Genomic DNA, 17909 nt, shown 5'->3' with positions numbered 1-17909 from the left:
GTCTTATCATATTGGTGATTAATGTAAAATAAATGCTAAAAAGCTGATCATGTTTTCATATGATGCTATGAAAAAATAATGTTTAATAAACAGAAATTAATCTGCCGGTGGGGGCAGAGCCACAAAGCCGTGAGTTTACAAATCCGAGGGATGGGATTGCGAAAGCTGCGCACGGATAATGAATTTGTGGATATGGTTTAAATTCTCTGAGCACACGGATTGAAAATTTGTTTAACCGATGGGACGGTTTAAGAATTCGTGAGCACTGTTTATAAAATTGAGGGGTCGGATTGCAAAACCATTGCCACGGATTGTATGTTTTTCTCCTACAGGTGAAACATTGCTGAAAACATGCTGCCTGTCCCTACTGTGGAGTCGCCGGCTTTTCAGGCAGCTCGTTAGCATGATAACATAGATATCATTTTTAAACAACATTTATATTTTTTATGTTTTCTTTTTATTACATATAATATATGGTTGTCAGTAATAGAATTTGTTTGGTGCTGAGTTTCTCGAAATTGATTCTGAATAAATCATATTGCTTTCATTTATTTATTTCATGTTATGTTGTATGTTATGTTGAACATTGTTCATAGTTTTCATACTTACGCTGTGAAAGGAACATTGTTAAGGGCTCAACACAACAGCTTTTATGATGCAGAAGCCACTTTAGTTTTTGATTCTGAATATATTATTCAGGTGTTTGTTATTTATTTTAGAAATCCTTGTGATATACAATATTCAGTTTGTGCTGGTCTGACTTAATCAAAATAGTGTTTAAAAAATACTTTCTGTTTTGTGTTTGTATAGACCATAACGCATAAAAGGGCATTAATGGGAACATTAAAGAACGTTCTTTAAAAAAGTAACTAAAAAGTTACTTTTAACAGTAATGCATTACTTTTTGGTGTAAGTAATCAACAAAGTAACTGAGTTACTTTTTGAATGAAGTAACTAGTAACTGTAACTAGTTACTATTTCTTAGTAACTAGCACAACACTGGTGCAAACACTGTCCTATTCATGTTCCCAGGAATAAATATAGGCTAGGCGTGTGTGTGTGTGTGTGTGTGTGTGTGTGTGTGTGTGTTTGCCATTTGTGTTTGTACACATGCTGTGACATACTATACTCCATCTAAATGATATGTAAAAAAAAATGCATGCATGTTTTTACAGTACATTAATTAAGAAATTACATTAAATAATTGTGTCTCTACAAATGCACTTGCATCACAGGATCATTTAAAATATTTTGGTGGTTGTCATGTACTGTGACCCATTTTAGGCAGCTCAGTGTAAAAGTAATACTATTGTCATTGACGCTACTGAAAAATGTAACAAAGTTAGTAGCATCTCTGTGTAGGTCATTAATCTCTGAAATAGCTCTAGAATGAGTTAGTTTTTGTGCAGTTAGTTTCATCAGTGATAATAAAACCACCTGTCAGTCATATGACTGCAACTCAGGTCTCTCATATATGTGTTAAAGATTAAACTGCTGAATGTTTGAAATGCGAATATTCACCCTCACACACATACAAACACATACAATTCATTTCATTTGACTGGACAGCGTTTTTCTGCTGTTTTCTTAGCTATCTTTGGAAAAAAAAGTCCTCTTCCTACAGTTTTGCAAAGCAAAAGATTTATAGTAATTGTGCATACAATTTCCAGCTGAAATGAGCACTAGTAACACCTAGTAAAACACCAACCATTTTTATTCCTTTTCACACAAATAATGATTATGGGGGCAGATTGCACAATACCATATAATGACCTCAAAACACTTTTACCATAGCGCATGATTTGTAAACTAATAAATTTCATTGTTTGCATCAGATAAAAAGCTCCATATGTATGGCTTTTCTGCCATAGTAAACTTGCTTGGTCGCTCACCTGGTGCAGCACTGAACTTGTGAAGCAATGTTGAATACAAGCTCGATAAAACACAAGACACGATAAAAGAGCGGTTGTTTCTGGTGGTACATTATTCTCAAATGCAAAAGTGTTAACCATATAATGTCATTCATTGAATGTTTAAAATGAGAACATAAATATTCACATTAAGCTGTTTAGATAAAACTGAAAATGCTTTTTTAGCATCACTCATTGGACACTTGCAAAATGTGCAAAATTAATGTAATATCATTTTGAAGAAATGTCACCACAAGCCCATATTTCCGGTTAGCCTGGCTCAGCCTGACTTTGAGAGTCTGGGTTTGTATGCTCATGACACACACACTGTTGGGATCAAACTGGTTGATGGTTGTTTTATGTGGTGTCTGGAGGCTTTAATCTGTTGTACAGTCAGTGGAGCTGGTGTTCATGGTGTTTGGTTGGGATTCTGGTCTTTGATTGGTCTATCTAGGATATCATCATCAAAACAACGCCGTCTCCTTGGAGATCTGCATCTGAGGTCATTTTGCCAATATCACTCCCAGATGTGTGAGTGGACTGTGTTATCTCATTTAGTCTTACACACACACACGCACACACACACACACACACACACACACACACACACACTCCCAGATTCCTCCTATACCAGTGGAAACATATTACTAAGATCCTCATCCAGCACATTGAACACCATTGAGTGTGTTTGGAAACGGGTACAATCACAAAGGTGCTTTGCTTGAGGTTTTAAAGAAATAATATTTAATTGGACTTTACCAATCAACCCGTCCCTCATTTGATTGTGCTAATTCAGTTTTTAGCCTCCTTTTTTGATGTGAGCACCATCCTGTAACATATTGCCATATTAGAATCGGGATATCTGTAAGATGTGCTGAATTTGTGCATGTGTGTTTTCAGGTGAAGCCGCGTGTGGTGGAGCCTCTGGACTATGAGAGTGTGCTGGTGCAGAGGAAAACTCAGATCCTCAGTGATGGACTCAGGGACATGCTGCAGTTTCCTCTGGAGGATTTTCAGGTCAGATTATCTATGACTTTCCAGTGAATTTCCAGTGAAGGATTGTGGTATCCTTTATGACATAAAAATGTGAACAATGGTTGGTCACTTTACACGTCACTCTGATGTCCTTTCCTGCCTTAAAATGTGGTCACACTAGAGTTTAAACACTGCAACAGCTGTAATACAACATCAAACTCTGAGTTTTCTTTTTTTAAAAGCATAATACAACATATAACATGGATGAATGTTATTTACTTCACTACTAGCTTGGTTGTAAAAGTCTGTACTTTGTTTGTTTATTTTTAAAGGGGTCATCACATGCCCATTTCAAGTGGTCTTAATGAAAAATATTTTAAAGTAACATACCTTGGTTAAAATTTCCCATTGGTAGTGTAAAACAACACCCTTTTTACCCTGTCAAAACAGCTCTTTTCACAGCAAGCCATTTTAGTGCATGTCCCTTTAAATGCTAATGAGTTCTGCTGGACCCGCCCCTCTCCGTCAGTGGGGTGACGAGCCATTCTTTGAGAGACTGTAAACTTTAGTCGCATTTATTGAGAAACTTGCTAACTAGCACATTATTAAGAAAAACTATTTTCAAAAAACTATTTTAGTTTTTATTTCAAAAAAAATAAAAAAACATATAAAACACTTCTGTAGGTGAAACTGAATAACAGATGATTCACGCGAATAAAGACACATTTAGGCAGATTGGGGGTCTGAAAAAAAAAAACAAGAAAAAAAAACTGGGTGGATTTTTATCATTATATGGTGGTTGTGTACACACACTGCCAACACACATTTCAGTTCAAACAACTTGTAAAAGTGAATTTTTGTATCCGATGTCTCCTGTAAGGGAGAATATCATAATGTCTCTTTAATGTAATGCTTAGTCGCATATGACGTTTTCTCTCAATGAGGGCATCTTTCAGGTAAAACATAAGCTTATTGATGCAGTTGAGTCAATCTGATATATTATTCCAAGTGTTACTCCTGGATGGAGTTTAATGGTGCAACACAAATGTGTAAGCCTAAATGTGTAATTTACCCACAGCAGGGGAAACCGGTCCCAGATCCACAGTGTGTAGACTTCAGAACGTCAACCTACTAATGGTCTGTGTGTAATTGTCTCTGCACATTCAACTGGGACAGGACATAACACTGAAATATGACACATTTTAGCTTTAATCCATGAACAATGAGAACCACAGGTCTCATGACACCAGGCTCTGTCCATCCTGATCTATGATCGGCCGGCACACTGACACATTCCACAGAGATCCTGACCGGCAGAGCAGATGTTCCCGGCCTCTTCTCTCTCAGTGTTAAGTGTTGTTTCTCTGGGTCACCGGCTCTGATCACACCACACAGCTGGAGTCATGACTCTCAGAAAAAAGGTTCAAGGCTGTCATACAATAAACGAGTAAAGTAAACAGCTGTCTGACTGTCACAGCTGCACACAGAGTCAATTTGACAGAGATGTTGTCCACTGAAATCCTCTAGAATGCACACGGTTTCTGATGTCCGTAGACGTGCTGCATGAAAACATCATCTCCTACCAAACAGCACAGAGATCCAGGCTGCATCTCAACTTATACTACATATTAAATTGGGATTCATTCATAATATTTAAAAAACTAGGTGAAAAGTTATGGGAAGATTTAGGATTGCACAATTAATGGACACTGTACGATCCCATGAAGCCACTCAAAGGGTTTATGAATGCCAATTAAACAATTCAACAAAACAATTCAAACAATTCAATACTTTAGGTCACATGACAACATGACTGATATAGTTCATACTATTATGAACATACTTTTACAACACTCACTAAGTTTCATAGAATCTAATAAATACTTTCTTTTTTAGAAATGCTCAAATTTTCAACTGTAAAATACAAGGCTAAGGGGCCGTTCACACAGAATGTGACTTTGTGTCTAAAAACGCGAGACACGGTGCTCAGGAATGGTTTTAAAAAGCGCAGTGCAGAATGCCGCTTAATGGCTCTACAGAAAAACAAAAGCTTGCCCGGCCTCTGAGGTCTTCTGATTGGTCCACTGTTTTAGAACTGACATTGATGCACGGTGCTGCGTGTAAAAGCTAAAAAATGCTTTACTTGAGATGGCATCTTAAAAACTTGGGGCCCATGTACAGTATGAGACACTGCAAAAGATGTGAACGCAACAGTCATACACGTTCTGTGTGAAGTATCGAAAGTATACAGATATGCGCCTGGTCATCACTCTCAGGATGAGACAGTAAAAGTGGGCTTGATGGTTAATAACCGGGCTCTGAAAGTGCACAGACTCATTTCCCAATTAAGATAACTTAGAATCTGAGATCAAAATACTGCTCTATCACCAAAGCACTTAAACTGCTCCAGTGGGACAGCCTTACATCCGTTTGCAGTGCCTAAAGCTCCTTTAGATTAAAGCTTTTATCAAAGGTAAGAGAATGTCATATTTTATTACACTTATTACTGTCACTAAAAGGTTAAATGGGTAGTTCACCCAGAAATCACACTGATGTCATTCTAAGCTCTTAAGACTGTGTTCTTTAATATTCAGAACACAAATAAAGATATTTTTGATGAAATCCAAGACCTTTCTGACCCTCCCATAGACCGCAACTACTCAAGGCCCGGATACGTAGTAAGGACATTGTTAAAATAGTCCATGTGACATTAGTGGTTCAAAACGAAAGAAAAAACAAAAATAACGACTTTTTCTTCTGTGCCTTAATTTGTGTTCTGAAGATGAACAAAGGTTTTATGGGTTTGGAACGTGATGAGGGTGAGTAATTAATGATTAATGAATTAATGATAATGTTTGGGTGAACTAACCCTTTAACACATGCCACCATGCTAATACTGGATGAGCGTAGACAACCACTAACTAGTCCAAACTAGTCTCACAGATTCAGACCAGTTTAAAGTCTGGTCCATTTCCAGCTTTCCAGTCACACTGGATTTTTTGTTTCGTTGTCCTTTATTCAAATGCACACAAATGCAGGGGACAGGAAACAAGAGGTCATGCAAATTTCACTGCTTTCTAAAGTTTGGTAAATCTTGTGAAGATGTGACAAATGGGAGATCTTTGTGACCTCAGATGAATTTAAAAAATGCTAACTTTAAATCTGCAGCAATGCATAAGCCATTAGTGTGGAATTTATGGTCCATTAGGGCTGTCATGATATTAAATCTTTCATATCATGGTTATTGTGGCCATAAGAATTCACAATATCGATATATCGTGATATTTATAGAGACCTTGGGGGGAAAAGAAATCAGTCAAGTTATTATTATTATTTTCACCCAACAAACATAAGCAGGGCTCCAAACTGTGATTAAAAATGTCGAATTTGCCACCCTAAATATTTAATTGTGAGTATTATTTTTGCTGAGGTCGCCACTGGTGACTAGGCCCATGTATTTACTTTATCACTTAAAATTAGCATGCAATGCTTTTTTCCTGATTGATTTGAGATCACATCTTCTATGTCCGCGCTTAAACTGAGATGATGTGTTTCAACGTTTTAGTGGAAAAAAGAGTTTCAAACTATCTCTGCCGCGCAGCAGCACTGACACACACCTGATAAACGCAGCTCAGCTGTACGAGAGACATCGCAATGATGAAGACTTGAAGAGGAAGTGCAGAAAAACAGTGTTTATTTCATGCACAAATTGAACAAACTATAACAGGTAAAGCTGTCAGCTGTGTGGAAATTGGCAATATTGTTAACAATTCTCTTTATAATCATTAATATCATGGCTTCTTCTTAACAAGATCTTAGGTATGCCGTGTTCTGTTAATGCGTGAACTTTATTATTTAAAGTGCACTTCTCATCCAGTAATCGCAAAAAAGTTTTTGCTTAGTTACTTTATAAGTACCAGCTTTAAAATTATTACAAATTCATAATGAAATACAAACAATAAATGCAGTTTATAAAAACAATCACCCTTTACTTAAATATATGAACACAGAAAACTTACTCGGTTACGAACGTAACCTCGGTTCCCTGAGATACGGAATGAGTACTGCGTATGGGGAAAAGCTCCTTTTTTCTAGATGCTGAAGTCTTTTTCAAAAGCGCAGTGTAACTGCACGGCCATTGGTTCAAACTGGAAAACTTTTTGTACCAGTGACGGCATGGCGTAGCTGCGTGAGCCTATGGCAATACAGGCCCTTTGAGTGCTCTGAGGACCGTGAAAAGGTCCCAAGTGGGAACAGTGATAGGACATGGGGGGGTTCAACCACCTAGAACCTCTCAGGAAATACACAATGAGGCATCTCGTAGACGTGGTACAGTGGTAGAGCATTGCATTAGCAGCACATAAGGTCGATTCCCAGGGAACACACATACTGGTAAAATGTATAGTCTGAATGCACTGTAAGTTGCTTTGGATAAAAAATAAGGTCAACTAAATTTGTAAATGTCAATGCTTAAAGGCTCCCATCGAGTGACCATAGGTGCAGAGCCCAGAGTTCTGGCTGTGGATGCCAGAGAGAGGAGGTCCTGTCTCAGGGGGATCGGCCATGGAGCTTTCGTGGAAAGCCTGAATAGCTCCAAGGACCAAACTTGGCTGCTCTGAGACCGGCATCTTTCTTGGGGACGAGGAAATATAAATCCGAATATGAATCTGGACTATGTTATTTGCAATTGTAAAGGTTCATATTTATGATTTATTATTGATTGAGCACTTCCTAGTGGATGAGTATTTTGCTTGGGACTACTTGTTCCTCCACAGGCCAAGATGTTTACCATCTTAAAGTTCCTGACGTGCTGCTTATCTGCTAAAATTGTGACATCAGACATGCATTTTCCCACATGTCCCCACAGTGAGCTTGCCTTGAACCTGTGACCTTGTAGGTTACCAACCTAGGTCTCCAGCCACTGCCTGAATCTTCATTAGCTCTTGAAGTTTCACTCACACACTGCTGTCCCGTAGTTGTGTGCTCATGGTATTTGGCAGTGTGTGCATGGCTCCTGGAAGACTATGGCAGTGTTCCTCCTCTTCTCACCCACTGCGATTAGCATCTCTCCAGGAGGAAGTGAGGGCTTCAGGAAAGGAAGTTTGGGAACAGGAGGACTCTATTGTGTGTGTTTTTTCTCTTTGGAATGCTATTAACGCTGTTTTCCGCTGGTTCTGAGACCCACTGACCCTGGTGACATAGAGACACTTTCCTTCTAAATATAAAACATCAAGAGCATTTGTGCTAAACAAACAGTCTCAGATCTCAGTGGACTTTGTTTAGGGCACATGACATATTTTATTTGGCATTAATGAAAAAAAAAAAAGTGAATTTGTCTTTAGCTACCAAAAATTATTTGGATTATGAATATTTGATTACTAGCCGTGTTATATTATATCATTTATATAGAATAATAGTTTGATATTTAACTTTTTTTTTTTTAGATTTTATTTTAAAGTTTTAGTAATTTTGTTGTGTTTGACATTTTTATTAGTTCATTTTTTTAAATGTCAATATAGCCCAGTTTTTTTTTTTTTTAGTTTAGTTATAGTTATTCACTTAAACGGAACAATAATGAGAAATGTTTCCTGATGTTATTTAAATATTTTAATTATTTTGGTGTTTATTTTGTTTCAAATAATAACATTTTTTATGTTTTTTTGTTTTAGTTAAATGGTAATCCTGATTATTAGTCTTGGGACTGTATTACACACTCCCAAAAATTTCTTCTGTAATTATTTTTTACAGTTGTTTCACCAGTAGTCTGAATTTTGAATTTGTGTTTTAGAGTTAGGGTTAACCCTAACACTATGTTTGTAAAATTACTGTATAATGTCCTGTGTAATAAGCTGCCAGTACATTTTCTGTTATTTTACTGATTTATTTTTTACAGTGCATATTGAATGTTTTAATTCATGTCAAATAAAATACTTTAAAAGTGCTGGTTGCATAAGGAGAATGTAATTTTTCATTTTAATGAATATTATATAATAGCATTAATTAAAGTTATGGTTCACCCAGAAGTATTTGATTAATTAAAGTGATAATTTACACCATAACATCTTAAAAAATGTATATGATTGCATCACGTAATCCAGATATACTCCATAACGTCAGGCTTATGTCAAGTTTAAGAGTGAATGAGCACTGGTAACCTGAAGCACTTTTCTAGCAAGTTAATTTCCTAAATGGATATATAATACTGTGTATAAGATATGCAACATAAATGTAATCTTACAACTTGCATCTGCACAAAATGGATGGAAATGCCCATGTGATCTAGACCGCGCTAGTCAGAATGTTTAACACTCTTGTGGATGTGCTTTTCACATAAAAACATGCCAAAACGCGTTCTTGATGACATGCTGCCCCAACACTAACCAGTCAAACCTCAAGGAATCACCCAGCATGCTGCCATAACCAATCAGAAAAAAGAGAAAATGTTTTTGAAAGTCTTGTGATCATTTTCCGAGTACTTGTAGCCATCCCTAATTTTTTGGATCAGATGTCAGGTTTTGTATAGATGTGGTTATAGATAGCATAGATTTGATTATAACAGTGTTTTCTTCTGCAGGTGTGCACACTGCCACGACAGATCCGGACGTTCTACCCCTCCATACCTCCACACGCACTGAGAGAGGCACAGAGTCTGTTTGTGCAAGAGGTAAAACACACACACTTACAGAGCACTTTCTTTGAATTCATAACTTCACTGTCTCACATTTACAGTCATACAGCGTGTGCGTGTAAGACAGAAGAGCACAGCACCTATTGTTCTTTAACAGTATTTGAGCATTTGACATCCTGACACATACTTTCTGCTCTCCGAGGATTTCCTCTGTTGTTTATAAAGAAGAATTTGTCCGAGATTGACCTTCGTTTCACGTAACACACTCACTCCTAGCTGAGAGGAGAATAGTGCTCCATTGTTCTGCAGATATACCCAATTCTTTATAATACTCACTGCCAGATAGGTATAAACTCATGGGATACTCCCGAACTATCTGAGTACACACACACACACACACACACTGATGTTACTGGCAGACACATGACTGCTCTCCAGTTGAATATATCAAACAGATGGTTTAACGTGAGTTTTCAAAACCTAGTGAGCTTCACCTCTGTCCACTGTCTACGAGAAGCTTCCTTCAAAAGGGACGCCTTATAAAATGCATATATTCTTGACATTTCCCCTGAGACTTTTGAAGTAGACAGAAAGCAGCATAATTTTTATGTAACAGCATTTATAGTCTACCTATGGTGCCTAAAATGTTGCATCTTACCAGAAATTGTTGTTGGAGTATATGTGAGTGTGTTTTTAACATTCACCATCAGCTTTATGCAAATATTGTGCTGATATTGTGTATTTAAATGTTGAGTGGTCCTTCCGTTTCACTTTTTTTTTTTTTTTTTGGATCTATAAACAATTTTGCCTTTGAGGAATGGGTTTTCCTGCCCCTGTCTTTCATCTCCTTTCTGCTCTTCCTAAAAAAATCAGATTGGACAGAGAATAAAGGATTGAGGGAATAAATGAGATCGTTTTGAGCACAGGGTGACTTTACATAAAACAGCGACTCAAACATAGTAATGCTGTTGTATTTCCTTTTCTATCAGAAAGGAGAAAAGCAGTCAAAGATGTGGTTGCAGTTAACACTCATGCTCCAGATCATTTAAGCTGTGGTGCTCAGGCAAATGATGCAGGTTTGAATCCGGTTTGCGATTCGTTCTGATCCTGTTTCACCCTCCTTAAAGTTTCCACTCTTCATTATTTTAATTAAGATTCAAAACGTACATTGCTAACATACATAGTAATACATTAGAAGTGCACAAAGTTAAGTCATTATCATTGATATTGTATTAATAAGGGATAATGCCTCCACATCATGCATTAAAATCGTTTAATGAACAGCTAGCCATGCATTATCACAGTTATACCATGGTCATTTAGTTAATGATATTTCCAGTGCAATGACTGCAGTCTGCATTCTTAAACCAGACACAGAGATGAAATAGTGCTGTAAGATCACATTTATTTGAATAAATCAATCGATCAAGAGAGAGAGAGAGTGAGTCAGTGTTTAGACATGCATTGACTCTTTTTAATGTAAGGGCAGTAGAGAGAAGGGACAGAGCATCATGACATGTTAAAATTCAGAAATGAACCCGTGTCTGCCGCTTGAGCATCAGGAGTACCAGCTGCTACTGTAGATCTCAACTCTAATTCACTTTAGCTTTCAAATTCATCCTTTTAATAAAGAGAGTTTGTGTGATTAATTGGAGTTGTATATGCCAGAGGTAATAATGCTGATGTTAATGCTATTTTGTTTGTTCTTACAGTGCATCAAGTCTTACATCTCTGAATGGCATGTAGTCAACTACAAATATGAGGATTATTCCGGTGACTTCCGTCAGCTTCCCAAGTAAGAACCTCAATTAGACCGAGACATGTTACAGCCTGTGTGACTGATTATAGCTGTAGGGACAGAGGACTGCAAGGTATCATTGTCACAGTGTCTTCCTTGGCTGCTCTCTTTCTCTCTCTCTCTGTGTGTGTGTGTGTGTGTGTGTGTGTGTGTGTGTCCTTATGCCACATCGTGAGGACCAAATGTCCCTACAATGAGAGTAAAACCAGAAATGGTAAAAAAAATAAATAAATAAATATATATATATATATATATATATATATATAGTAAATGATGTTTATCTGAAAGTGTAAGAATGCAAACAGGTTTTCTGTAAGGGGTGGGTTTAGGGTTAGGGGATAGAAAATATAGTTTGGTCAGTATAAAAGTAATAGAAGTCTATGGAAAGTCCCCACAGTTCACAAAAACAAACGTGTGCGTGTGTGATTGTCAGCGTTTGGAAAGATGTTTGTGTTGGCGAGAGCAGGAAATGTGTTTTGCTGGGTAACAATAGAGCAGAGGAACAGTGAGTGAGCTCATCATCTCCACATTGCCACATATACACTTCCAGACCCTTTAACTGTTTAAATGGCCATCTGTTTTTTTCATCTTTTATTGAGACAAAGTTGAGCAGGATGAGAGTCCAGCCACGATCTGATTATCTGGAGAAAGAAACATAAAAACTTTCATTAAAAAGTCATTACCAATAATTATGTAAAGCTAAATGGATAGTTTGTGTAGTCATAAAAATAAATGAAATATGTTCGAAAACAAACTAATTAAGATGCAAAATATATCACAGATATAGATTAAAATCCTTTTTTTCTAGTAGCTCCTTTTAATTTTGTCTGTAATTTTTCTATGGACTCTACTGTTAAATTAGTTTATTAATAAAATACAGTAATAACAGTAATATTGTGTAAAAAAAAGTTTTCTATTTTGATTTATTTTACAATTCCAGTCTTGAGTGTCACATGATCTTCAGAAATCATTCTAATATGCTGATTTGCTGCTCAAGAAACATTTCTCATTATTATCAATGCTGAAAACAGTTGTGATGCTTTATATTGTAATGGGGAAAAAAAAATCAGGATTTTTTTGATGAAGAACAACATTTATTTGAAATTAAACATTTTAAATGTCTTTATTGTTAGCTTTGATCGATTTAAGGAATCCGTGCTGAATTAAAGTATTGATCTCTTTAAAAAGTACAGTACTTTTGAGCGACAGTGTAAGTGCTGTTTTTTATTCCTTTGAATCTGGCTGTTAATTAGTTTTTTGTTTTGTACACAGCAAAGTGTCCAGACCTGATAATTTAGCCCAGCATGTTTTTGAGGTGGATGAAGATGTGGATAAAGATGAGGTAAATCAAATTCAAGCACAAACACACCTTGCAGAATTGTGACCCTCTTGTTAAACTCTGAAACTGTAGTCAATCTTAAGTGGTATTTTCCCTCTCTAATAAATCCTACAGAATCGTGCCAGATGCCGAATATTTATTTTCCCAAACCACTTATAACAAAAAACCCGCCCTGCAGCCAATTTTATTGGTTAATATTAAGATTAGGGGTGGTTGTAGCATTTTATAGTTAATCAACACAACCAAGGAGTGGAGTTAGTGCTGAAATGGTTTGGGGAAAAAACACACCTCTGCACTAAAAGCATGTGCTATAATAGTTTTGAGTATGAAGTAAGTCAGTAGACTAGTATTAGGACATTCATTAGCACTTCATAAAACTCCATCCCTTAGTCTGTTATGAAATACTTCCCATTTTTGTACAACTCAATTTATCCAAAACTCCTTTCTATTGCGCAAGGAATAGTAGGCAGCAATACTTCAAAACACATTCACAGATGCACAGTCATATGGGCCTTTTCTTTCTTTCTTTCTTTCTTTTTTTTTTACATGCTATGATATGATATAAGATGCACTACTGCTAACGTCACATACTATTTAGGATCATATGTAAACTGGACTAGAGCCAGGCTCTATGTATGGGCCAGGATTCTAGGTTTTCCCAAAATGTACATAGTCAAATCCAGTGACCATGAAGGCTGTCCACATATTTAATTCTACTAATCGGCTTCAGTATGCAGTATAATTATTATGCTGAGTTTTGGCCTGTACTGTGGACTATTGATAACTCTGAGTTCCTGTTAGACTCATATGCCAAATTTGGTCGCTGATTGATTTCTTGTATTTCTAGAAAGTTAGTGTGGTAATAACGAGTGTGTTTTGCAATGGAAGTAAACACACAGCCAATCGCTGATGGCCATCCAATGACGCAGCCAATCATAACAACTCGCCACTTTGAGATTTATCATCATTCAGGCTGTTTTCATGAATGTAACAATTATTAGTGATGCTTGCTGATGTTACCGGTGATCATATTTAAACTAAACAAATCCTTAAGTATTAAATGATTCAAAAGTTTGCATGGATGCTAAAAATCTCGCAGACTTACTGTATATTGAAGGAAAGACCCGAGCAGTATATAGAGAGAGGGTAGAAAAGTTCTTAAGTTGAAAAACTGAAGTTAAGGCATTTCAACACAAATGCTAATCATGTATTTGAAGGCTTCTGTTGGATCATTAAAGGTCAAAATCAGTTTAGTTTTGCACAAGGCTCACGTTTCCCTCAGAAAACATGAAACTGTAGATCTCTCTTTGCTAAAACAGCCTTCTGAGAATACAGACCGTACAGTCACTCTGACTGGGTTTTGATATCTGCTAACTGGAAAGCTCAGATAGTGTGTGTTTGTTGAGAAAACGCAGCTCTGTGAGGTCTATGAAGCATCCAGACTCCCTCTGCCCACCCACACTATCACAGCACAGGCATTTCATCTGTTGAACGCCGTTGTGTGTGTGGTTTGTTTATATCTGCAGAGTGTCAAGATTAAAGCGTCAAGGAGCATTTAACTGGTGCTTCAGAGGCAACCCACCCATTGTACTAAAGTTTAACCTTCTATTGTTCTTAAAGGGTCTTTCATCCTCACCTTGGAGTGTGAGGTCTGACACCTCTCACAAATGACCAGTTTACACCAGCATGCTTGTTCAGACTGGTTGGTGCTGGTCTAACAGGTGGAGCAATAGTGTCACCAGCAAAACTGTTTTTATGATAAAGTTTCCTCATCAAGTCTCTCTGGTTAAGCTTGCTAAAAAGCCTGGTGAAATTACCAACAGACAAAGCACAAAATATGCTATAGTGCGTCTGCCTCCCATGCTGGAGACCTGGGTTCGAGGCCCACTTGGAGCGAGTACGAGATGTGGCGGTGAGGACCCGGGAGAGAGGGGTTACATTGGTGCCGTGACCCGGGTGGGAGTGAGGTTTAGAGTGGTGAGTGTAACGGAGGCCAGCAAGTAGGTGCTATGCAGGTAAACCTTACTCCCCTGATCTCAAGAGACACACTAGCTACAGATGCTAGTGGCTGCAGTCATTTAGCCTCCTTGTTAGTGCGTCCGCCTCCCATGCCAGAGACCCGGGTTCGAGGCCTACTCGGAGCGAGTATGAGGTGTGGCGGTGAGGACCCGGGAGAGAGGGGTTACACTATATTGTTCTTGCCAGCATGAGGTCAATAGTGTGGACCATAAAAAAGTACATCGAGGTAAAACACACCAGAAATATTATTATACTGGACAAGTATTTTGATCGACTCCTACTTTGTTCAGCCTCGGGATCAAACAGACAAACCTTGGACTGTCAACAGAAAACTGTTTCTTGTTTCTGTGTGTGTGTGTGTGTGTGTGTGTGTGCGTGTGTAAAGGACACAGCCTCTCTGGGCTCCCAGAAGGGTGGTCTCATTAAACAGGGCTGGCTACATAAGGGCAACATGAACAGCGCCATCAGCGTCACCATAAGGGTGAGACTTTTCATTCCTGCGGAGATGTTGTGTCTATGCACGTGTTCGTTTTTCATGTCTCATTTACACTCTTCTTGATTTCTGTGCAGTCATTCAAAAGAAGGTATTTCCACCTGACACAGTTGGGCGATGGGTCGTATAATCTCAACTTCTACAAGGATGAGAAGATCAACAAAGAGCCCAAAGGAACCATCTTCCTGGACTCCTGTATGGGAGTGGTGCAGGTGTGCAGACAATGCTCTAATGTTCACAACACAAACCTCTTGTTCAGGAATCATCACAGTATTTAGTTCACATTTTAATAGAAATTACATTTAAGTATATTTTAGTTGACTATAAATTCTTGTCAGTACATTCACTTTAACCATATTTCACTAGACAATAGGAGTAATTATGACATTGCATATAAAGTTGTACTTTAGCTATACTTAAGTGGGTCAAAAAGCTGATTCTATTTAATATAAATGTAAACTGTAATACATTTTCACTTAATTGCAATTAGCATGCAGTTAAACGTCTGAAAACATTACATTCAGTGCACACTTAAGTATAGTATTTCCATAATAAGTACTGAGCATGATGAGAAGGCAAAGAAAGCAGAGAGTGGGGGATGAAATGGCTCTCCTCCCTGTGTTTTAATGATTGATAAGCATTCTCTCTGGGAGTAAATTTTCCACATACAAAAATCCCAAAATAAATCGCTACTCCCACGCCAGCCCCCCATGCTATTATTGTGTGGAATTTTCTAGAACCTGTGGCTGTATTCTTTCAAAGGTACAGTTAGCAAACCAGCGTCACACCCTGCATGTTGTTTTTGTCATTATCTGTAATGAGTTGTGGCCGTTTAATTAGCCCTCTTCCCCTGACCTCTTGACACACCTCTCACCTCCTCACCCCCCATCTGCGTCAACAGAGCAATGGCATTTACTGCAGACCGCGGCTATTAGAGTTAACTAAATCTAAAACCATGAAAAACATAATTACCTGAAAGAAAATAAATATAACACACAAACAAACAACAACTGAATCAGCTGCAGTAAAGGCCTGGCAAAGAATCAGAATTCAGGATTGTCTTTATTCGCCAAGTGTGCGCAGACACACAAGGAATTTGTTGTGGTACATGCATACATACTGTACATGCAGAGTTGGGTATACCGCCTTACAGAGTAGCGTGTTACTGTAATTAATTTACTTTTCCTGGTAACGCAGTAATGCGTTACATTTTAAATTTATGTAATTTGATTACAGTTACTTGTGCCAATAAAATGATGCTACTTAAGTTACAAGAATTATAAAGAGAAAAAATTATGTTTTGCGCATCAGTATGCCCTATAATAAATCACTGGAGAATGTGAGCTAAAATGCAGACTATTCCTACAATGCAATGAAAGGTCATATTTAAATTCAAATGATGCATATTTAAAAATGTTGCACTCGGCATATTTTAGTCATGCATTATCGTTTGGGAAAATTTCATCAAGTGAATGTGTACAAGTTTATGCCATAGTAACACTAATATAAGTAAAAATAAATGACTCATTAAGCCGTGTTGGCATCACACACACAAAGCAGTGGGGGGCAGCCATTTATGCTGCAGTGCCCGGGGAGCAGTTGGCGGTTTGGTGTCTTACTCAAGGGCACCTCAGTCATGGTATTGAAGGTAGAGAGAGCACTGTACATTCACTCCCCCCACCTACAATTCCTGCCGGCTCAAGACTCGAACCCACAACCGTTGGGTTATGAGTCCGACTCTCTAAACATTAGGCCATGACTTCCCCCTTAAGTAATTAGTAATCTGATTACTTTTTAAATGCAGTAATCAGTAATGTAATCAAAACGTTTTATGCATTGTTTTCTCTATTTACAGCTGTATAATGAGATGTGCACATTTATTTAAATAATACTTGAGAAAGAGGCAATAATTATATGTGGAGAATGAATTACAGAAACAGAAATGAATTACAGAACAGCTGTTTAAACTGGAGATGGCATGGGGGAAAAACAGTTTTTATGTCTGGATGCTCTAGTGCACAGAGGTCTGTAGAGAGGGAGAAGTGTAAAGGGATTGTGGCCGAAGTTAGTGAGGTCTGTGAAGATGTTACCTGACCGTTTCTTCACTCTGGAGTTGTATAAGTTCTGAAGGTTGGGCAGGTGCACACCAATGATCCTTTCTGCCGTCCTAACAGTCCATTGCAGTCTTCTTATAATTGAGTAAATTCCTTTACTGTATTTCTCTACCAATCATTAGATTCCAAAAAGGTTGTAAAAATAGGTTAAATTTTTTATTTTTATTTTCAAATATATATATTCTTCACTTTTTTTAAGTAAGAATAACCCAATTATGATTTCATCCATTGATATCCCACTCTTAACATGTGTAACAGTTAAGTAATGACTGGTTTTGATCTGATCTCAGTGCATTCTGTGTGGCTAAAATACACAGCTCTGCCAGCTGAGCAAGCAACCGTGAGCAGCTTCACAGGAGAAATCCCCGGCTGCTGAGGGGTCAAGAGTTGGATTCCTGCATTCTTCTCTGGTTGGCTTTGCCTGACCAGATGCCCTTGCTCTTATGTTTTTAAACCCATCCCTTTAAAGACACTTAACTCCTCTGTAAGACCTGCCCTGGTCAGGGTTGGGAATCTGTCCTCCTCCGTATGGAAAGCCTCTCTCTTCTTTCACAGGCTTCTGGGATGGTTTCTTCAGCATTACTGACTGAAGTTATACAAATGAGTCTTACTGATGTAGCGTACATGATACAC

The 17909-nt window shown here is 37.8% G+C and overlaps 1 protein-coding gene across 4 annotated transcripts in view; it reads left to right on the top strand.

Moving 5' to 3' along the window:
• LOC132094897 (dedicator of cytokinesis protein 9-like) overlaps positions 1–17909 on the top strand; it is a 95778-nt gene that overhangs the window by 36725 nt on the left and 41144 nt on the right. For all 4 annotated transcript variants that reach the window (XM_059499554.1, XM_059499553.1, XM_059499552.1 and 1 more), the window contains exons 2-7: positions 2811–2927; positions 9460–9549; positions 11226–11308; positions 12584–12653; positions 15055–15150; positions 15240–15374. In XM_059499554.1, coding sequence (XP_059355537.1) covers positions 2811–2927; positions 9460–9549; positions 11226–11308; positions 12584–12653; positions 15055–15150; positions 15240–15374 — 591 coding nt within the window. The remainder of the gene's footprint in view (positions 1–2810; positions 2928–9459; positions 9550–11225; positions 11309–12583; positions 12654–15054; positions 15151–15239; positions 15375–17909) is intronic.

This window comes from Carassius carassius, chromosome 19 (assembly GCF_963082965.1).
Source record: "Carassius carassius chromosome 19, fCarCar2.1, whole genome shotgun sequence".
Taxonomy (NCBI): domain Eukaryota; kingdom Metazoa; phylum Chordata; class Actinopteri; order Cypriniformes; family Cyprinidae; genus Carassius; species Carassius carassius.
The sequence above is the reverse complement of the archived record's forward strand: the minus strand, read 5'-3'. Positions and strand labels throughout refer to the sequence as shown.